Below are 23658 nucleotides of genomic sequence, written 5' to 3'. Positions count from 1 at the left end.
TCAGAGAGATAAGGATATTACCCAAGGTCAAAGAATAAGTTGTTGAGAAAGCCAGGGCATGAAACCCAGTCTCCTGACTTCTCATTTGCCACTCTTATTACTAGAAATTGCATTGCAACAATATCCAATTGAAAAGCTCACTTCCTCATACCTCAAATAAAAAATAAGCATATTGAGTGCTTGCTATGTGTTAGACACTATTCTAAGCAGTTTGTATCCAGTTTTCTCATAAATTTTCACAAAATTCCTAAGAAATAAGTTCTATTGTCACCTCCTACTTTGCATATTGGGAAGTCAAATAGTTTGCCCAAGACCTGTTTGAACTTGGATCTCTGACTCCAAAACTGGAACTCTTTATTATTATTATTATTATTATTATATTATTTCGGCATATTATGGGGGTACAGATTTTAAGGTTTCAATTAATGCCCATTTCTCACCCTCCCCCCACAAGTCTGAGTCTCCATCATGACCATCCCCCAGATGGTGCACATCTCACTCACTATGTATGTATATACCCTCCCCCCTCCCACCTGCCGAATACCCTATTACTATAGTACCTATGTGACCACTTAGGTGCTGTTCAGTTAATACCAATTTGCTGGTGAGTATATGTGGTGCTTGTTTTTCCATTCTTGGGAGACTTCACTTAATAGTATGGGTTCCAGCTGTAACCAGGAAAATATAAGATGTGCTATATCACCATTGTTTCTTAGAGCTGAATAGTACTCCATGGTATACATATACCACATTTTATTAATCCATTCTTGGATTGATGGACACTTGGGCTGTTTCCACAGCCTTGCAATTATGAATTGTGCTGCTATAAACATTCCTGTGCAGGTGTCTTTTTTGTAGAGTGTCCTTGGATCTTTTGGGTAGATGCCCAGCAATGGGATTGCTGGATCAAATGGTAGAATCACTTGTAATGCTTTAAGATATCTCTATATTGCTTTCCCAGAGGTTGAACTAGTTTGCAGTCCCACCAGCAGTGTAGGAGTGTTCCTCTCTCTCCGCAACCACGCCAGCATTTATTGTTTGGAGATTTTTTGATAAAGGCCATTCTCACTGGAGTTAAGTGATATCTCATTGTGGTTTTGATTTGCATTTCCCTGATGATTAGAGATGTTGAGCATTTTTTTCATATGTTTGTTGGTCATTCTTCTGTCTTCTTTAGAAAAGTTTCTGTTCAAGTCCTTTGCCCACTTTTTAATGGGGTTATTTGATTTCTTCTTCCTGATTTTCGTGAGTTCTAAGTATATTCTAGTTATCAGTCCCTTATCGGATGCATAGGATGCAAAAATTTTCTCCCATTCTGTAGGTTGTCTGTTTACTTTCATGACTATTTCTTTGGCTGTGCAGAAGCTTTGTAGTTTGATCATGTCCCATTTATTTATTTTTGTTGCTGCTGTGATTGCCTTTGGGGACTTCTTCATAAACTCTTTGCCCAGGCCGATGTTTAGGAGAGTGTTTCCAACTTTTTCCTCTAGAGTTCTAATAGTTTCATACCTTAGGTTTAAGTCTGTTATCCAGCGTGAGTTGGTTTTTGTGAGAGGTGAAAGGTGTGGGTCCTGTTTTAGCCTTCTACAGGTGGCTATGCAGTTTTCCCAGCACCATTTATTGAAAAGGGATTCTTTTCCCCAGCGTATATTTTTGTCTGCTTTGTCAAAGATGAGATGGCTATATGAGAATGGTTTTATATCAGGATTCTCACATCTGTTCCACTGGTCAATATTCCTGTTTTTGTGCCAATACCATATTGATTTAATTACTACAGCTTTGTAGTATAGTTTGATATCTGGCATATTAATGCCTCCCATTTTGCAAAACTGGAACTCTTAATTGCTATGGTGGTGCATTCTCTCCTTACATTTTTTTTAAAATCTCTGTTCCTGGTGATATTAAGTAGGGAAGAAATGATTTGGGTTTATGGCACTTTTGATTCTTATCAGCCTGGAGCTGTTTCATTTATTTCATTTCATTTCATTTCATTTCATTTCATTTCATTTCATTTCATTTCATTTCATTTCATTTCATTTCATTTCATTTCAGATTTGGCAGGTTGGTACATGATGCGTACTGCTTACTTTTAGGTCTTAATTATTTGTGATCCCATATCTTGTGCTAATACTGATTTTTTTCTGCGTAGAAATGTTTGGGCTGTTTCTGACTGGTGGTACCCAAGACGTTTTCAAAGTGGACACTGATTATCATAAATTATGTGCCTGGACACATACATTCTGTGCTGCCACTATTACTGTCCCTGCCTCTCTTTCCTGCCTTCCATCCCTTCCTGGGGATTGAGGGCTGGTGAGGGTTGGTGGGGTGGGGTAGGCAGAAGCTATTAGAATCTTTGATCTAGGTAGAAGTACCATGTTTCCCCAAAAATAAGACCTACCCATAAAATAAGCCCTAGCAGGATTTCTAAGCATTTGCGTAATATAAGCCCTACCCTGAAAATAAGACTGAGTGATGGGCGTGGCTACACAGCGTATCTGCACAACCCATGCATTTCGTTGTGGAGCAGTAAAGAAGACGAGCAGCCCTTCTCATCTGCCCCATGAGAGCTCTATCGCATGACATGAGAGACTGGGGCCAATGGTTCTAAAGGAAATAGAGTCACAAGAAATTCAGGATGGAATTCGGGGTTTGAAGAGTTATGATGATGTTCCAGAAGACGACGACTTAACTATATTTGAATAAATGTGGATTGTTGTACCGTACTTAAAAAAAAATAACACATCCCCTGAAAATAAGCCCTAGGCTGTCTTCTTGAGGAAAAATAAATATAAGACCCTGTCTTATTTTCGGGGAAACACGGTAAGCAGAGAATATTTCTCAAAATAAATTGCCGATTTCAGCTGTATAAAGCTTGCTTGTTTGTTGGCTTATGGGCCTAAACAAGAGGAAAATATAATCAACCTAATACTTTGTGACTTTTTAGCAGTTTTACTTCTGAGTGCTAATATTTAAACAATGTGCAAATCTGTTAGTAATCTGTCAGTAGAGAATAAACTATTGGAAGTTGGAAAAACTCTGAATTTTGGCAGTGTTGACCTTGTGCAAATTGCTCAAATCTACTGGACCTGAGATAATTGTCCTGTAGATTGTTTTGTATAATAGATTGAAAACGATTTTGTTTTGTCATTTACATATTTTAATATAGTTGCAGAACCAGAACTGCAGTTTTCCTTCTGTCTTCTAGAAAATTGGTCAACTCTAGGTGGTATGATATATACAAAGAAGTAATACAGAGGAGAAAAAAGATTAACATTATAAGGCAAAATATAATATGTGATAAATAAATGTGATAAGAGAAACCTATTGTCTTTAAATAGGTTTGGACAATAAAAGTTGAGAGAGTATGAGAATGACTGAGAATGCTCAGGAAATGGAGGAGAGACTTGAATTGAGCTTAGTACCTACTGGAATGGGTGAACCTAGCTGCTTTTAAAATAAATATTAATATAAGGACTTATTTTATATGTCTGAATATGAGGTGATTCTTATTTTCCCAATGAATGATAGTAAAAATGTTCTGATCAACTTGAATATATAAACTTTTAAGCTTGTAGAAGAAATAGTCATTATATTCAGCTTAAGTTAATTATATTAATATATATAAAGTAACAGATTACTTTAGAAATATTGTTTTTTTATACTTGTTTCATGAAATAAAATTATTCAAACTCTTTATATGCATTTTAAACATTAGTGTCTTCCTCATTACTAGAGTTAGTCTCTCAAATTTCCAGAGGATGTGATCTTAATTTTTACTTACATAGTTTCAAATAATGCATTAAAAAAAAATCTAGTATAATACTTGCCCTGAGAGTTTTTATCTCCAGCCACAAGTATTCATTTACTACTCATGAGCTTTACAATGAATCCCTTTCAAGTAATCATTAATGGGCTTACTTATAATGGCATCTAAAAGTTTTAATTGTGAATTCATATTCTCTAAATAATTATGAAATCTGTGTTGAATTTCTTTGCTATCCTTTTTAACTGATTCCACTGGATAATCTATTTTCAGTGTCCCAAATTGGTCCTGTCTGAAGTTGTTTCGGGTTATAGATCTTTTTCAAATAGTTTTTTGGTTTTCAAAAATAATTGTAAAGACTTATTTGTAAGGTAATTTTCTCTTTTCTTTGGGAAAAGGACTTTACCTTATATTTAATGTCATCATCAAAAATGGACCAAAGTATTAGAAGAGAGCTAGTGAGAAAAGTGAAGGAGATGGTTGAAATGGAATGGAGAGTCTGGAACAGTGGTGCCTAGTACAGAAGCCACTAATCCCATGTAAGTATTTGAATTTAAATTAAAAATTTGGATCCTTGGTCACATTAGCCATGTTTTAAGTAACCAATAGATACATGGGCTAGTGGCTACAGTATTAGACAGCACAGATAAAGAATCGTTCCATCATTGCAAAAAGTTCTTTTGGGCAGCACTGGTCTAGAAGATATTCTATATTCAGAATTCAATATAGCTTAGAGATTTCTAGGAATGATCACTGGTGTTACTAGTCACACCTGCCTCCTCATACTCCTTCTTCCCCCAGCCCACACACTCCCTTCCCACACACAGACACAGATCAGAGATGGATTGATTTCTCAGTTTTTAAAATAGTCTTAGTGGCCCATGGAACTATAGCAAATAATAATATTGCTAGTGTACCATAGAGGTTGTATAGTGTATATATTGAGTTTCAGATTTGATCTGAAACTGGAAGTGTATCTTCTTTTCTCTGTTGTCAAGAAATAAATCCCCCAGTTTGCTTTGTGGGGAAAAAGGCAGGACTTTTTGAAGTCATAGGAACCTGAGTTTAAATGTTAGCTCTGATACCATATATGATCTTGGATGAATCACTTACTCTTTCAGAATGTGATTAGATTCTGGATGTGTTTTAACATTTCAGCAATTGTAATTTGCTAGTCAATAGAGAAAGGAGGGGTAATGAGAGGAAGAGGGAGTCAAGGATAACTCTGAGATTTTTGACCTGACCAAATAGATGAATGGAGCTGCCAGTTTCTGAGATACGGACACTTTCCGTATTCTGCTTGATATTGTACATATTTGTGTGCTTATCTTATTTCTCCTCCTAGTTTCCCAAGGTTTGGGGCTGCCTCTTACATGTGTTATTCACAATACCTAGCATAATTCCTTGTACAGAGTAATTGCATCTACTTTTCTGAATTAAACTGATTTTAAATATACATCAGCCTCAAAATGGAGGCAGCTATATTCAGGGCTGCTAATATAATGTTTACCTCTATTGCTTCTTGTAATATGAAGCAGATATGGCTTGTTGGCTTTGCTCATCAACCTGTCATTCTAAAAGTCTTCCCTTGAATACTGCAGGATGTCTGCCTCCAAAATCCTTAAAACAACTAATCTTCAGACATTTTTGATGCTTTTGGGTTTTAGCTTACAAATTCAATCTAGAAAAGACAGATTAGTTGACATTCTCCTTCCACATTCATTGAATTGAGAAGGCAATTATACAGTGGGTGTAAGAGAGAGAAGTTAATGGGCCTTTATGTGATGCTGACCAAAGTCTAACTATCACTGTGTTACCTAAGGAGGGGCAAAGAACCTGGAGGAAGGGAAAGTAGGTGACTGTCACACAAAACATCTTTCTTGCATTTTGGTTTTAGTAAATGAGATCTTGGTTGTCAGTTCCTTTTGCTTCCAGCTCTGTGGTTTTCATAGTCTACTCTTTGGTTTTTCACTGGTAGATATTATTTGATAAGGGTGAGTCTTTCAGGTACCATTAGTCTTAGGGTCTGCCTCATATTCTCTTGTGTTTAATTTGATCTGGATCAATCTTGATTCTGCTTATTGGGCTATTTTGATAGTGATATCTATTAATACTTGGAAGGTTCAGTGAACATTCTTTGCATTTGACTGAAAACAGATTGTGGAGTGGTTACATTTCTTAAATTGTTCTGCTTTCTGGTTTTTTTCCCCCTCCCTGGAAAAAAATCTCCAGTTAGAACTTATTAAAACCAAACATTTGGCTGTTAGGAGCTGTTTTAGGATTGCCAGTTGGAATTCTTTTCTACTGCAAAAATAAACAGCAGGATTAATATAAAGAAATTTTGGTTTAGAGTTGTAGGGCTGTTAAACTACTCAGTTTTCTTTTACTTTGGTATCATCACCTTATCTGTAACTAATAGAACATTTTGATGGTGGTAGACTATTTAAAAAGTGAAAAGAGGAAACGATTCCAGAAATAAATTACCTACAGTTGATTTCTTTATAGTGTTTATTCTTTGCCTTCAAAAATTTTTATTAAAAACCTTTTGTGATTTTGAAAAAGGATAAATCTCAGTACAGCAATAATTACAATAAAAGCAGCTCACCTTTATTGAGTACTTTACTGAATAAAGTATCAAGCACCATTTAAGCACTTTTTATGTGTTAACAAATTTTGAACAGGCTGGGTGTGGTGTCTCATGCCTGTAATCTCAGCACTATGAGAGGCCAAGGCAGGAGGATCACCTGAGCCCAGGAGTTTCAGACCAACCTGGGCAATATAGTGAGACCCCATCTCACTATATAAATAAGTAAATATAAACATATATATATTAAAAAGTAGCTGGGTAGCTATACAGGTGGTGGTATACACCTGTATTCCCAGCTACTCGGGAGGCTGAGGTGGGAGAATGGCTTGAGCTCAGGAGTTTGAGGCTACAGGAAGCTGTGGTTGTTCCACTGCATTCCAGCCTGGGTGACAGAGTGAGATCCTGTATGAACAAAGTAGTGTTATCCACTCCTGTTTTACTAAGGAGGGAACTGAGACAGGGAAAAATTAAACAATTTTCTCAAAATTGCTAGTTAGTGATGGATCTGGAATACAGTGGCTTTTTGGCTTCTGAGCACTCAGTTTGAGCATAATAACATGAGTTTATGAAGGATCTATGCCCTTAGCCATTAAATTCTGAAACAATGCAGGGCCTATGGGAAATAATTCTATACGGTATGACATAGTAAAAGATTTTTTATGGGCTCCAATATGTATGCCAAAAACTATAATTTTTTCAAATCTAGCTGTGCATCAGAATCACTTGAGGAACTTATAAAGTACATATGATTTCTGGGCTCCATTCCAGGCTACCTTCCTGGGTGCAGGACTTTGATATGTCTACATTTCTAGCCTGATGTGAGACAGACTGCTGGTATATAACACATAACAAAATAGATTTTTTTAAAAAGAAAACTACATATTAGGGAAGGATAATTATGGTTCTAGGGCTGACATTTACGAAGTACTTTATATTATGTTGTTTAATCCTTTTAACAGCCTTGTAAAGTAGGGTGGCATTATTACCTTCATTTTATAGATAAGGAAACTAAATCTTAGAGTAGTCAAGTTAACATGACCAAGCCCCATGTTCATTGCTGCATTATTCACATTACTCAAGGTATGGAAAAAACCTAAGTGTTTGTTGGCGAATAAAAGGATAAAGAAAATGTGATACATATAAAATATATGTACATGTACACTATGGAATGTTATTTAGCCATAAAAAAGAATTTGCAACAACATGGAGTAAGCTGGCGGTCATTGTACTAAGGGAAATAAACCAGACACAGAAAGACAAATATCTGTATGTTCTTACTTATATGTATAATAGAATCTAAAAGTGTTGAACTCATAGAAGCAGAAAGGTTAGATGGTGGTACCAACGGCTGGGACATGAGGGAAATTGGGAGATGTTGATCAAATGGTACAGACTTTCAGGTATAAGATGAGTATGTTCTAGGGATCTAATATACAGCATGATGACTATAGCTAATATTAATAATACTGTATTGTTTACTTTTTGAAATTTGCTAAGAAAGTAGATCTTATGTGTTCTCAGGGTGTGCATGTGCACTGTAATATACAAAGCGTAACTAAGGTTGGTGATGGATGTGTTGCTTAATTTGATTTTGGTAATTATTATGCATTGTATACATATATAAAATCATCACATTGTACACCTTGAATATATACAATTTTTATTTTTCAGTTATATCCCAGTAAAACTGGGGGGTGGAAATGACTAACAGCATACAAGTAGTAAATATGTCATAGAGCCAGGATTTGAAAACAGGTTTGTAAGAATATGAATGCTTTACATTAAGTATATTCATGTTGTTGTGAAACAGATCTCCAGAACTTTTTCATCTTTGCAAAACTGAAACTCTATACCCATTAAGCAACAATTCTTCCTTTCATACTCCCCCTTGCTCTTGATAACCACCATTGTGCTTTCTGGATCAGTGAATTCAACTACTTTACATACATGCCTCATGTAAGTGGAACCATACAGTATTTATCTTTTTGTGATTGGCTTGTTTCATTTAGCTAAATGTCTTTAAGGTCCATACATGTTATAGCATGTGACAGAATTACCTTCCTTTTTAAGGGTGAATAATATTCCATTGTGTGTACATAGCACATTTTGTTTATCCATTCATTCATCAATGGACATTTGAGTTAATTTCCACTTCTTGGCTATTGTGAATAGTGCTAATGTGAACATAAGTATGGAAATATCTCTTTGTGACCCTACTTTCAGTTCTTTTGGCTATATACCTAGAAGTGAGATTGCTAGATCATATGGTAGTTCTATTTTCCCTCAAATACTTTAAAATGGATAACTCACGATTCCAAACTCAGTATCTCAAAATTATATGTTTTATATTCTTAGCAATCTATGGGATATCTCTATGTGAATGTCTCGTCAGTATTTCAAAATTGACATGTCTAAAACTGAAAGCCTCATTTATCCCTATCCTCATCCAGCCTGAGCACAAACTTTTGTTCATGTTCTAGGGTTCATGGCATGCATTCATTTATTCATTCATGTATTCAGTGTATATTAACTCACTTCACCAGGTACTGTTTTTGGCATTGAGGACATATCAATGAACAAAATAAAGTCCTTTGATGCTTATGTTCTGGTGAGGGAAGACAGATAATTAAAAAAGGAACAATAAATATATAATTTGTTAGCTAGAGTCTCATGTTTGGAAGAGGCTCTCTTTTAGATAGGATGGTTAGGGAAGGCCTCTCTGAGAGGACCTTGGAGTAGAAACTTTACTGAAGTGAGGGAGTGAGATGTGTGGATATCTAAAGGAAGAGCATTCCACCAGACACTCAATATAAGGAGTTTGATGGGAGAGTATGCTTGGCTGGTTCACTTTTACTATGTGAATGTGGAGTTAGTGGAAAAAGAGGTCAGAGAGGGAGCTGGAGCTAGAATATATAGTCTTGTGAGATCAGAATGAGAACTTTTACTCTGATGATATGGGAAAGTATTAGAGCATTTTGAGTAGGAAAAGGGTTTTATTTGACTTGGCATTTACATGTATCATGCTGGCTGCTGTTTGAATAGACTAAGTGTATGGGCCAAGGGTGGAAGCAGGAGATCAGTTTGGAGACTGACAAACTAGTAATCCAGAGGGAATATGATGCTGGTAAGACCAGTGTAGTAGCAGAGGATGTTGGCCAGATTCTAAATTTGGAATTCCTCATAGATTTTTCGATATGAGGTATGAGAGAAAGAAAAGAATTGGGATGATTATGTGGTTTTTAAATTGGGCAACTGAATCTTTAGAATTGTTTGCCATTTTCCATGATTGGGAGGGCTGGACCAGGAGCAGTCTACCAAGTCACCCATGCCAGAAACCCTGAGCATCATTCTTAGCTCTTCTCTGTTTTTCAATTCATATCTCATACTGCTGATCAAATGATGTTCCTAAAATGCAAATTTGAGCTAGAGCAGTTGCCTTTTCATTATCTACAGGTTAAATAAAACTTTTAATGCCTTTATATTTATTGCCTCTCATAATCTAACTCTTGCATAGCTTTCCAACTTATCTCTCACTGCTTCCTGACCCAGACCTTTGCTGAAGTCATGCAGAACCACTTTCAGCTTCTTGGATATGCTAAGTACATTCATACTTTTTCACTTAAAACAAAAAAATTACTCCATGAATGCCACTCTGGTCTCTTTCCCCTGGAAGAGCCCTTCTTTGACACTTGATTCAAGTATCATCTCTTCTTTCTAGCCTTTCCTCTGCTAGTCAGGTTTCTTCACTTGGTTTGCCTTCATAGTGTTTCTTACATGTTCCTCTATTGATGTCCTTTATAAATGAATCATTACCTTTGGAGTCACATAGGAGAGTACTTAAGGAAAGTTTAGAATACCAAAAATTTTGGAAAATACCTAAAATTTTGGAAAGTAGGAGTATAAAGAAAAATTTAGAAGAATTAATTTAAATATAGTAGATTATTAGCAATAGTCTGTTATAGATAGTTATGAAAAATTAAATATTTGTTTATGAAAAATGATTTTCTTTTCTGCCCAGAAAGAGGAGAAAATGATATTAAGTATCTTTTTGAGACTTCACTGGCTTACAGCTGTAATCTTGTAATCTTTCTTTAGAACTTTCTTCTTTAGTGTGGACTCATAAATCTGTTACTATTATTTCTTTGGCCTACTATATCTGTAGCTGAGGAAGGTTTCATCCCAAATAAACTTCTTTCTCATAGCTCACTTGATTGACATAGTACTAATGAAATCAAAGCTGAAATGCCATAATTCTTAGCTGTAGAATGATGGACTCTTGTAGAACCTCTCATTGATAGAATGAGACCATTTTACTCAGAGCAAAAAACATGAGAGGAGGATGATTCTGTCTTGTTCACAACTGTTTCCTCAGTACCCTGAACAATTCTAGCTTAGCAATTAATTTGTTGGAAAGATTGATAGTAGAGTGACTAAATGAAATATTTTAATGAATAAGATGAATATTATGTAAACTTAACATTATGGGAAAACCATTAAGAAAAAGTTGGTGTGAGTCAGTTAAATTTTTTTGAAGGAAATGATTCAAATCTAGGTCTTGAGCTCCATTAGGCAACCATAGACATTCCTCCTTTAGTGATCCCATACCTCTTTTCACATTGCATTGCAATCATTTCCATAACTATCTGTCCTGGAAAGAAAAGGTCTTGTCATCTTTGTACTCCCTCTAGTGTCTAAAACACTGCCTTGATTGTATCAGGTGCTCAGAATAAAAGAATGAATGAATTTGAATTGATGGAAAACAGAAAAGATATTATGTATCAGTATGAATGGTGGAGAGAAAATCTAACATGTGTTGGAAGAATTTACTTGATGGCAAGATTGGAGTTGTGAATAGTAAACTATTAGTCGAATGCCTCTTATTTAAGTATTTTGAAAATGTTTGAAATCTGACATACCATGTGAGAATAATTTCAAATTGAACAAAAGTACACTGATTTAGAAAGCATTTTTTTATATTCTAACATGTTAACTGTCATGTGAGGTATATTTAACTCAGGCTAGTTTTGAGCCCAGGGCCTTGGGAAGCATATGTAATTCACATGTCTATTCTTGTCCTTGGGAGCTGTGTGAACTATTAATATTTTTCAAGTTGCATATAACTCACATACAGACAACAATAAAAAATAATAAGTTTTTCATTAAATTAGAAAGGATCATTTTGTTTTTGAAGTTTTTATTCTATTTTTGTAATATAACATTGTGGCCCCAAGGGGAAAAAATTTTCTAGTGTGGCAGTCAATGTGGTAAATATTTTCAAGAGATGAAAAAATGATAGTTTGCAAAATAAAGCTAATATTGTAATAATAATTATTATTCTAATTTACAGGCTTTTTAAACATATGGAATATACAAAATTACCTGTACTCTTACTTGTATTTGCTAATAATGTATGCTATTATATATAATGGAATGTGTTATTTTTTTATTTGACTGATTTTCTACTTGTTTGTAATTCTTGTATTTGAAATGTTTTTAGTACTTAGTTTCACTGATTTGCAATCAGTAATTGATGATTGAGCAGCTGAGGAGGCTGCTAATAAGAATAAAGCTAATGATAATGCTATGATATAAGCCTTGAAGCCTGGAAAAATGGTGGTCGGCTAGTACTTAGTGTATATTATATTGAGCTTGTCATGTAACCCCTTCTAATCTTAGTTTATCATCGATTGAATATAAAATGGAGGTTGGGTGTGTGAGTTTAAGGAAGCAGGATTTATTGAGAGGATGCTAAAAAATTCACAGATTTGAGAGAAAATTTGACCAACCAGGCTTTAAAGGGGATCAGTAAACAGAGTTGCTTCATCAGAAATTCATTATCAAAAGTGCCTCTTGAAAACTGTTGTTAGAAGGATACAACTTCAACCAGTTCTCATTCATTCAAGACCCACATTCTCATGAGAGTCTGATTGATCAAGCTTCTATTGGTTATAAACCTAGAAGTGGAATTGATGCATCATATGGTAATTCTAACTTTTTGAGGAAAGCCATACTGCTTTCCACAGTGGCTACACCACTTTATATTTATATCACACTAGCTGTGTATAAGGGTTCCAGCTTCCCCACATCCTCGCCAATACTTATTTTCTGTGTGTGTGTGTGTGTGTGTGTGTGTGAGAGAGAGAGAGAGAGAGAGAGAGAGAGAGAGAAAGAGAGAGAGAGAGAGACACCATCCTGATAGGTGTGAGGTGATATTTGATTATAGTTTTGATTTGCATTTCTCTAATGATTACTGATGTTGAGCATCTTTTTATGTATTTATTGGCCATTTGTATGTCTTTGGAAAAATTTCTATTCAAGTCCTTTGCCCATGTTTTGAATTGGGTTGTTTATGGCTTTTTTGTTGTTGCTGAGTTAGTATTTACTCTTATATGTCTAACTTTATTTACTTAGCATAATGTTTTTTTTCTTACTTTCAACTTTTTATTAATATCACCTCCACCGTTTAACTCCTTTGATATCACCATCTCTGTTTATTCATTTTTCAGTCTGAAATACACTAGGATGACCCTTTAAGTTCTTTCAATCATCTGTTTTTCTAATTTCAGACTTGTATAAATTTAAAATGATCTTTAAGATAGCCACACTAAATAATTACAGTAGGTTTTAATATAACAATGTAGAATACAAGTAAATATACTTTTCATTGAATGCCCCAAACAACATTGCCTGTTTGGGGCATCTGATTTGCTTCCAGTTATAGGGTATTATGAACAAAGCACCTATGGATATTAGTGTATAGTAGTACACCCATATTTGTGGTTTAAGTTACCAACAGTATGGTACAATAAGGTACTTTAAGAGAGAGAGAGAGACCACATTCATGTAACATTTATTACAGTATATTTTTATACTTGTTCTATTTTATTAATTATTGCTGTTAATCTCTTACTGTGCCTAATTTATAAATTAAACTTTATCTTAGGCATGTTTGTATGAGAATAAACATAGTATATATAGGGTTTGGTACTATCTGTAGTTTCAGGAATCCATTGGGAACCTTGGAATGTATTCCCTGAAGATGGGGGAGATTATAGTACAAATCTTTGGGACATATGTTTTTATTTTTCTGGGATAAATACTTAAGAGTGGAATTGCTAGATCATATTTTTGCCTTTATACAAAGCTGCTAAACAATTTTGAAAGTTAGTTGTATAATATATGAGACTTCTTTTTGTTTGACATTATTACTAAAACTTGTATTGTCCGATTTGATTTTAACCATGGTATGTGGTGGTATCTTACTGTGGTTTTAATTTGTATTTATATGATGACTAATTTGAACATGTTTTTACATGTTTCTTGGCTATTAATATATCTTCTTTTGAGGAGTGTCTGTTTAAATCTTTCCTCAGTTTTCTTATTGACTTGTCTTACTATTAAGTTATAAGTATTCTTTATGTATAATGAATATAAATCCTCTTTCAGATATATTTATTGCAAATATTTTTTCTAAGTCTTCAGCATGCCTTTTGCTTTTCTTAATGGTGTCTTTCAAAGGACAGATATTTTGAATTTTAAACCAATTTATCACTTTTTTAATTTCATCACTTGCCTACTCAGTATTGTGACAATTTTCTACTTTGTTTTCTTGGTGTCCTCATTTGCAAAATGGGAGTAAAATGAGAGTCAAATGAGTTAATACATATAAAGTACTTTGAAAATGCCTCACATCTAGTAAGAACTGTATAATGTTAGCTCCTGTTATTGTCACTACAATGCCTTTACTCAGAAGTTATCATCGAGTCTTTTAAATGCTGCCTGTACTTCCCTGTCCCATCTCCATTCCTCCTCAAATAATGTCATTACCATTTTTTTAGGAGTCTTTAAAAAACAAAAGACCAAAGCCAAGATATGTGTTGGAGAAAGGATATCCTAACATTCCATTTAGGGGATGATTTGCATTAGATGCTGCTGTTTTTATAATCTACCAATTTACCAGTTTCCAGTTACTGAGTTTCTTTTCATATATGATGTTCTAAGGTTGTGGTCTCTAATCCCCTCTTAGGGACTGGCCACAGAGTCCTCCTCTACCCCTTCATTTGTGGAAAAATTGTCTTCCATGAAACTTAGGAATGTGGGGGGAAGCGCACAGGAGAGGTGAACGGCAGGCAAGAGAGTCAAGCTTCATCTGTATTTATAGTCGCTCCCCATCACTTGCAAGAGATCTGCCTCTCCTCACCCCTAACCCCCTGACTCCCCAGGCCTGTGAAAAATTGTCTTCCTTGAAATTGGTCACTGGTGCCAAAAAGGTTGGGGACCACTGTTCTAAGAAGATTTATGGGAATTTTTGCTGTTTCCCTCCCCCAAAAAGTCTAAAGCCCACCATGAATGTCATCATTTCCCCTTGTTAAGGCTAAAAGATCTGAGTATCTCCTTCTCCTATGACCCTCTCCAACTTTGGCTTACACTGTGCTTTATGCACACCTAACGTTTCTTACAGTGGATTTTGGAAAATGACATTTCTCAGGGTGGCGGTGTTGTCAAGTTTTGCTGAAGAGAACTTAAAGGCTGTATTCTTGTTGTGGTAAATCAACTAGATTAAAAATATCATGGACATAATTAACATGAAAGCAATAATAGTTATACCAAAATGGAGTTTCAAATGATGATAAACTAGGTCAAGGCAAGATAGTTTTCTTAAAATACATTGCAGTATGAAGACACTCCACTGTAGTCATTTGAGTCAGTCTCAGAAATGGAAATATTGTCCTGATTCTATTCTATGTTACTTTGACCAAATATTTAATTAGTCTCTGTCCTGTTTATAGATTAAGACATATAATATCTTTCCAGCAAAAAGAATATTAGCAATGGAATAAATAGTATTTAGCAAATGATTTGTAGTTCTTTTAAGTGTTCAGTATCATTTTTAGTTTGCAATTCAGATTTTATTGATCTCTTTTCTAAAGATGTCCCCTCTGTCTATATACCCAAATTATATCATAGTGCCTGGCAATGAATAGGCATTTGGTAAGAGTGTGTTGAAGCAAACTTTCATTTTACGCATTTCTTGAATCTTCTTTGTTTTCCTTTCCAATGGATTCTATATAAGCTCAAACAATCACTATTTAAAAAAGGGAAGCAAACAAAAATTTGTTGCAGTCATTCTTACAGTTCCTATTGTTATGCTTTTCACACTAAATGTTTCAAAAGAGTCATTTGTAGTTACTTTCCCATTTTTTAGCCTTTTATAATCTAGTTCTTGTTAAACTGTTTTTAAATATGTTGTAACTAACTCATATTTTCCAGTTTTTGTCTAATCTCTCGTTATAGTTCCTTCTTTTTCCCTCTATGACATATTCCTGGTCTTTTTCCTCTATCTGACCCTTACATTTTAATTTTTTTATTGTGTTTTTAATGAATTCTTCAAGATTTTATCTTTCTCTCTTTTCTCTTCACCAAAGAAGATAGCTTATAGAAGGAGGGAATTAAAATATTCCTAGGGCTTGATTTATTTGCTTTTAAACACATGTTGCTAGCTCTGATTTTTTAAATTACCTTTTGGACATCTCCATTTGGGTTTTACCTGAACTTCTCATTATAAAATTAATTGTTGAAGATATTTTGTCTTTACTAGAAGGCAAGCTATGTTTTGTCTGTCAGTATATCTCCATTGCTTAGCACAGTATTTGGTACATAGTTGGCAATTAATCCACATTTGGTATATGAATAAAGGATGTCCTACTGTCACCTCAAAGTTAACATGTCATAAATTGAACTAATCTTGAATTTTCCTTTGCTTTTATATATACCCATTGTTTGAAGTCCAGCTCAAATGCTATCTCTTTTCTGAAGCTTTAATCTTCACAACAAAAAATCTATTTATTCTATATCCCTGTAGCAAATTATACTTCTATTGTACGTTTGTTCTGGATAACATTTCACTTATTTATGTATAAAGTTTATTATGTACATAAAATTGAGGTCAGGGACTAACTTCCTACCCCCAGATAAATACACTATATAAAATGATCTGAGATGTTGGAAGAGGAAAGTGTTGAAAAGTAGAGGTGTGTCATTATTCCTTCTGCATAGAATGCTCCCCATCTCAATCTTGCTACTTTTCGCTCATCTTTCAGTCTTAGTTGAGACTTAATTTTATCCAGAAAACTTTCCCTGAGCCTTCCTCATGTCTTGACTGGGTGACTTTTCTTTGTACTCCTCTGTTATCACACTTTTAACAAATAAGTATTGAGTGCCTTGTGCAAGCACTGTGCTAGGCAATGGAGATAAAGTGGTGAACAAGCTGATATTGTCTCTTCTGTTATGGAACCTGCAGTCTAATGAGAAAGACATTTAAAAATCACCAAATAAGTAATTATAAATTATGATAATTACTATGAAGTAAAGGTTTAATTTTAGGGTAAACCTAATTAGATGGAGGGTTGATCAGGGAATTTTTTGAAAAAGTATATCTAACAGAAACTTTTGATGATTTAGGATTTAGCCAGTCAAAGAATAGGGGAAGGGCATTACAAATGGAGAGAATATCTTCAAAGGCCTTCAGAAATAGAAAAACTCAATGCCATTGAGGAACAGAAAGGCAGGCCAATTGTGGCTGAGAATGTAATGCTAGCTTATTATACAGGTGAGTAAACTGAGGATCAAGGAAGTTCAGTGAATATACTAAGATCACCAAATTAATAAATGAGAGAGCCTGGATTCACACTTATGACTTTCTAAATCCTTGGTGTTCTTTCCATTATACTTTGGCATTCCCTAGTAAAATTTGAACCAAATATTTCCAAGCTCTGCTATTTTGTTTCTTTTCCAGAATCGTAGAGCATTCTCTTAACCATTTACTATTATTTAGCAGAAGAGATATTTGTATATTAAGTGATTGCCATCAACAGAAAAAGAATAATTGACCTGGCACTAGGCAGAGATTCTTCCATTGAATTTGTGGCTTTGAAAACTGCATTTGCTTGACTCAGAATTTATGAGCCTCCAGAGTTGTCAGGGTTCTATGGTCTCCACTGTCTGTATGAATCTGTGGATTTCTTTGATTTTTTTTTTTCTTGCCAGTGGAACATTACAACTCTCAAAATTCATAGCAAGCATCCTACACTGTGCTTGAAAATATTTAAGGTAATGTTGCACAAAATATACAGACTCCTTTTGGCAGTTGATTTCCAGGCAGCTGATAAAACGTTGAAGTGTTAGGTATTTTTTGTTTTTGTGTTACTTTTTCATTTTTGATGTGGATTGGGAAAGGTAGAGGAGAAGTTGTTATGGTGCAAAGGCAAAGTTGGAAAGGTTGGAGTTTTTTGTTTATTTGTTTGTTTGTTTCCAGAGAATATTTTGTATTACCCTGCTGTGAGCTGCCTACAGTCCAGCATGTTGCTTAGTACCCTTCAAAAACGCTCATGTCGTGTCATACTTGTGCTGTGTTCTGACTAATCAGTAACTTCTTAGCTTAGAGATCAATTTCAGAAATGTTTTATAAGCCGAGGGCGGTGGCTCATGCCTGTAATCCTAGCACTCTGGGAGGCCTAGGCAGGCGGATTGCTCGAGGTCAGGAATTCGAAACCAGCCTGAGCAAGAACGAGACCCGACTCTACTATAAATAGAAAGAAATTAATTAGCCAACTAATATATATAGAAAAAATTAGCCAGGCATGGGGGCGCATGCCTGTAGTCCCAGCTACTCGGGAGGCTGAGGCAGTAGGATTGCTTGAGCCCCCAGGAGTTTGAACTTGCTGTGAGCTAGGCTGACACCACGACACTTATCTAGCATGGGCAACAAAGCGAGACTCTGTCTCAAAAAACAAACAAACAAACGAACCGAAGGAACAGACAAACCCAAACAGAAATGTTTTATATAAGGAAACTTCTCTGATATTGTATCCTTTTGTCACCTGATATTGTCATAGTGTTAGATTTATCCAAGAACTTTTGCCTCCACATTGTTTCTTTCTTGATATTCTTTTCATTAAGAGTAATGATTATAACAGGAAAGAGTGAATTTGATTCTTGAGCTAATTTTTGTATTCTTATAGAACTTTTCATTTGTGATTTTATAGTTTGCTCCTTTCAATCCGAGGAAGGAAATAATGTTCCTAAGAGACACTGGTTTTTTTTTTTTTTGGTTCTGATATCCTTAAACATTGGTTTTCTGGGTGTTTTGCTTCAATGAGGACTGTGGAATTAAGTTTCTGATGACTCAAATTTTGGGGATATTACATACCAAATGCATGTTTTTTAATTTTCTAAAATATGATTTTATTGAGAAGTAGAGAAACATTTAATAGAGAATATTTTGCATTATTAAGAAAACATTTAGTATTTTGTTTAAGTAAGTATTTCAAAGTATACTTATTTCCCTTTACAGTGTTTCCCACTCCCCTTGGGCATTGACCTGTTTCTTTAAATGTCGTTCTTTGTTTCTTGTTTGCAGGCAGCTATCAATGGTGTAATACCCCAAGAAAATGGCATTCTACAAAGGTATGTTTTAAAGTGCTTAACTGGTAAGATGCCAATTTAGCTGAGCAAAAAAGAGAAACCTGTTAATATTTTTGTTTCCCTTTTTAATAGAGCATTTGATTTTTTGGTACGTACGTTCATTAATGTAGTCATTGTTCTTTCAGACATTTTATTGATTACATTAATTCCCCTAAACGCTCCAACTTTTAACTGTATATTATTACAGCCTGGGTAATACTGTCTTTTAAGGTGGTTTTATTCTTACTTTTAAGAAAGCTTTTCAAGGACATCTTCTGATTCATAAGATGGAAGGAACTGAATTCTTTAAACCATTGGCACCAAGAAAACGAGACATGCTCAGTAGTATGGTTATCTTCTAACTATATAGGCTTTATCTCCAAGCTTATTAAAATCTTTTTTCCTTGCTCCTTTGGTTTCTAAATCAAGTATACGATAACTTGCAACAATTTGGTTATCTTTAATAATGAAACTTGCCACAGCTCTGAACTACTTTACATGAAGAATCCAGTGTTAACAAGAGGAATGGTTTTAGTGGTTTGTGTCATTGCCAGAAAGTAAAATTGCGAGACGAGGCCAAGAGAACTATAATAGTTACAACATAATTAATTAAGTTAAAAATAAATTCATAACTTTTCTGTCCTTAAAATTGGAGACTCTGGTCCTGGATTAAAAGAACACATTATAAAGTCATTGGAGGTAAAACCATTCTCCCTTCCAAGTGTAGTTTAATTACTTGATTCCCCCCCACCCTCCTTTCCTCTCAATTCAAACTTTGGCTTGAATTTTGGTGGCTGGGATTTCTAAGTCACTGAAGCATGATCTGCTAAATGCAGATGAAGCAAACAGAAATAGCAGACTAGGAATGAGGTTGTTTTGGAGAGGAAGAAAAGTACTCTTGCAAAAACATCAAAAAATTCACCATGAACTGCAAAATGTGCTGTACTTCATAAGAAACTGTGTCTACTTAGGATAGAAGCAAAATTCTGCTTGGGACCTTTACCACCTTAAATGATTAGTGGTTTTTTGGTGAAAGCAATGATAAATAGTCTTATTCACTGCCCCTTGTTTAAACTGTCAGAGTTTCATCCAGAATAAATGTGACTGATTTCTAGAGTATCTACCAACTTATTTTGTTTTTTAATTATTTTGTTGTTGTTGTTGTTGTTCAAAACATTTAATTAGATTGAAACCCTTTTCTAGAAAGCAAACCAGATGATTATAGGAACTTCCTTCATGATCACTTTTTCCCCCTGGTTTAGAAAGTTTTATACTGTTAAATATCATTCCAGTTTTATTTTTGAGTAAATGTTATTACCACTTTTTATGCCAGATTTTTTCAGTGCTAAACCTTTGTGAGTTTAGCTACTAGATTCTGAGTACATATTGGATACATCTTCCAGTTAATAACATTTGCTATGGGTAAACTGTAGAAATTCCTGCTCCTCTGGAAACATTCCATCTTTCCTCTCACAGATGATTCTTTTTGCTTAATACATTTTATGACTATAAATTTAGTACTAACTTTCTCATAAAGTTACTATAATATTTGAGGTTAAATTTTGATTTTAGTGGGGTTTTATGGGTTTTGTTTGCTTATTTTAAAGGAATGAGTCATGTGTATATATGAAAATCACTTGTGTCTAGTAATAGTCTTCAACTATTTCCTTCTTAAATTTGTTCTTTAGCTTTGAAATCATTGTGAATTTGACATAACTGAGAATTCCTCTTGTGTGTCTGCTAACCAGAGGAATATACAAGAGGCCACTTTGTACTTTCTCATAGGCTTAACACTGAAAGCAAAAGACACAATGCTAGGAATGGTATATACAGGGAGCTAAAAGGATCTTTGGTTTTTATAATAAAATTGAAAATAGTCTGTGTTTATAACTGACTCTTAATCTGTCAGTTCATACCTTCACAAAGAAAAGAGTTATCAAATACCAGTTTAAAGAACTTACTGTATACTGCAATATTATCATGAGATATTGAACTTTTGGTAGGAAATAATTACCTACAGCACTGGTAGATGTGTTGATACTTAATTTGTTTGACCAGAGGTTATAAAAAATTGTACTAATTATACACAATCTAAACTAGATTTTTCTTTAATATGAATTATTTTTGGAGGAAGAAGAGCCAGTGTCCTTATGCTTTATAGCTTTTCTTGAAATCAGATTTTCATGTGAATCCAGAAGAGGGAATGTGCTTTTTAATGTAACTATAGAGACCTAAGGAAAGAAACTAACATTTTTTGAATGCTTAAGACACTGTGTTAAGCAATTGACTATTTTCTCCTCATTTAAAACTCATTACAGGTTGTAAGAGGTAAATGTTAATATTTCACATATGAGGAAACTCAAGCTTAGAGAGTTTACATAGACTTGCCCAAGGTCACAAGTGGTGTAGTAGGTCGTGAAGTCTAGATTGTTTCATTTTCAAAGCCATGCTCTTAACACTGCTCTGTCTTCTTCAAGATCAGTAAAGCAAGCATATCATAACTTTTGTTTTCAGATTTTTCCTTTGAGTAAAAAAGTTGAAATTTAGTCCATGTATATAATGTCTTTCTCCCATGACTTTCTTTTTTACAGTTATTATTTTAGTTGTAAGCTAGTGAAGGCAGATATTATTATCCTTTATTTTATAGGTAGATAGAATAAGTCATAAAGTGACTTGGTTCAGATGATATAGCATGATGTTGATGGAGTCAGGAATATAAGCAGGTCTTCTGGCTCTTTCTCCAAGGCTTATTTGCTAGACAGTGTATTGTTAACACAACATTTATAATGGTGTAACTTACGTGATCATAAATGTATTCATTCAGTCATAAACATTGAGTATGTGTATTTACCACATCATGGTCTAATATTTTTTCAGTTTATTGTCCAGAGCATCTTTAAAAATTACTTTTGGAGATACTGTTAGAAAAAAGTGTTAGTGAATTACTTGTACTAGTTGATGGCTGATGCTATGTTTTATAAAAAAAAATTTTATAAATTAATAATGTAATTTTAGTCATTCGCTAAGTGGGTGATATTTGTTAACTCATTTATTTTTTGAGACCCATACAGGTGTACAGTATGCACATTTGTCCATTGTTCAGTTCATTGCAAACAGCTAGAGAAGAAAAAAAATTTGTTTTCAAACCTTGACCATTATGGTTTCAGAATATATAAATGCCCAAGTTTTATGACTTATAAGATACTCCTTTAAGCTGAATACTTTCTGTGTCTTATAATTCCCATTTAAAACATCTGCTTTGATTCACAAGTTTATCTCTAAAATGAATGCTTTTTTTCTTTTTTAAGAGGAGTACCCAAAGATTTTGCCATGAGATGACTTTTAAAAATTGAAATGATAAGAGTTCCTGTTTACTTTTATTCATTGTCTTCCAAGAGCCTGAGTGGTTTGTAGAGGGAAGTTGAGTAAGGATAAAAATACTCCTTCAGTTGAGGTTTTAGATCTAAAAGAGATCTCTCCATAGATTCCCTTACCATTCAGTGTCTTTTATTTTTAAAGAAATGAGGAATCACTGTGTTGCCCAGGCTAGACCGGAACTCTTGAGCTCAAGCAATCCTCTTGCCTTATCTTCCTGAGTAACTAGGACTACAAGCATGTGCTACCTCGCCTGGCTTCTAATCAGTATTTTTTTTTAATTGATTAAATAGAAAAGAATAGTGATGTTAAATTATAAGATGGTAGTTTCCATAGGTGGAAGATTTTAAAAATACATTTATTCTTTTTCAAGTCAACAATTTTGGATGCTTTGATACCATTGAACATTAGTGAAAACTGATGGGATCATTCATTAACTAGTAGGATTTCTTCCTTTCTCTCATTTATTGGATTGCTAGTGAAAAACTCTTCATCCAAAATTTAAATGTAATATTTTTGATTGATCTCAGAATAATTATAACTACTGAGAAAATTTGCAAGGGTAACTTTTTAAAAAAATCTTCTGTGTGGCTAACAAGCATACCAAATGGTCCACTCTAATTAAAAATATTATACTATCAATTAGATTTAGGGTTTGATAAAGGAAAAAAAATCTAAAGGAATTTCAACAGAGGGAATTTCATATAGGGAATTGGTTCCTCAGATGTGGAGAATGTTGAAAGGTCAAAAAGGGGGAGGGGGCTACTGAGACAACCCAGAAATAATGACTATAGGAAGTAGCTCGACCCCGAGGCCCAGATGGGGGTGGCTCCTTCTGGCTGATGAGGAAAGGAGCCCAGGGTGAGAGCAGACTCACAGCTGCAGTTTCCCCCAGAGGAGGGGGCAGAGCTAGGGCCTGTGTGTCTACTTGGGGTTGTCTAGATGCTTACTGCATGTCAAGAAGCTGTGGCTAGAGCAGTCCTACCAGGGAGAGCTCCCTGCTGACCACCAGAGGGCACAAAGGAAAGTGCTGGAGGAACAAGGAAGGAAGTTGAGAGAGATTGAGGTTAACAGAACTTTGAAGCTCAGAGGAAGGTCTCTAGGAACTTGGCCTCAGACATATGAGAAGGAAGTCCTGCTCAGCTGATATTGGTGTCTCTGACAAGATGCAAAGAGTTGTGTGCAAAAGGTGCTGAAAAAACTAGAAGCTAACATCAGTGGTTGATGCTTAAATAAAGTGGGTGCCATTATTAGGGTGATATATCACTGCTAAGGTGATGTTGGTAGGATCAATGTGAAAACTGTAAGAAGAAAGTTGAAGGGGTTGTGTGTGTGTATATGTATGTTTGCATGTGCTATTGAAGTCCTTGTTTCTGTAACTAGTCATAAGGCCATAGTTGATATTTTTAGTTTGTTCTCCCACTATTTACTCTATATTCCTTGTCTTCAACCAGCAACTCAGGTAGTCAGG

At 34.7% G+C, this 23658-nt stretch overlaps 1 protein-coding gene across 2 annotated transcripts in view; it reads left to right on the top strand.

Moving 5' to 3' along the window:
- The window catches only part of FAF1 (Fas associated factor 1), a 482102-nt gene that overhangs the window by 112982 nt on the left and 345462 nt on the right, over positions 1–23658 (top strand). Inside the window, exons 1-2 of one of the 2 annotated variants that reach the window (XM_075998246.1) lie at positions 17441–17459; positions 18769–18815. Coding sequence is in view for 1 of the 2 variants with exons in the window: in XM_012776173.3 (XP_012631627.1) it covers positions 18769–18815 (47 nt within the window). In the remaining variant the exon portion in view is untranslated. Of the gene's footprint in view, positions 1–17440; positions 17460–18768; positions 18816–23658 lie in introns of those variants that run through there. The other variant, XM_012776173.3, reaches the window with a different exon arrangement.

Source organism: Microcebus murinus, chromosome 2, assembly GCF_040939455.1.
Source record: "Microcebus murinus isolate Inina chromosome 2, M.murinus_Inina_mat1.0, whole genome shotgun sequence".
Lineage (NCBI taxonomy): Eukaryota > Metazoa > Chordata > Mammalia > Primates > Cheirogaleidae > Microcebus > Microcebus murinus.
The sequence above is the reverse complement of the archived record's forward strand: the minus strand, read 5'-3'. Positions and strand labels throughout refer to the sequence as shown.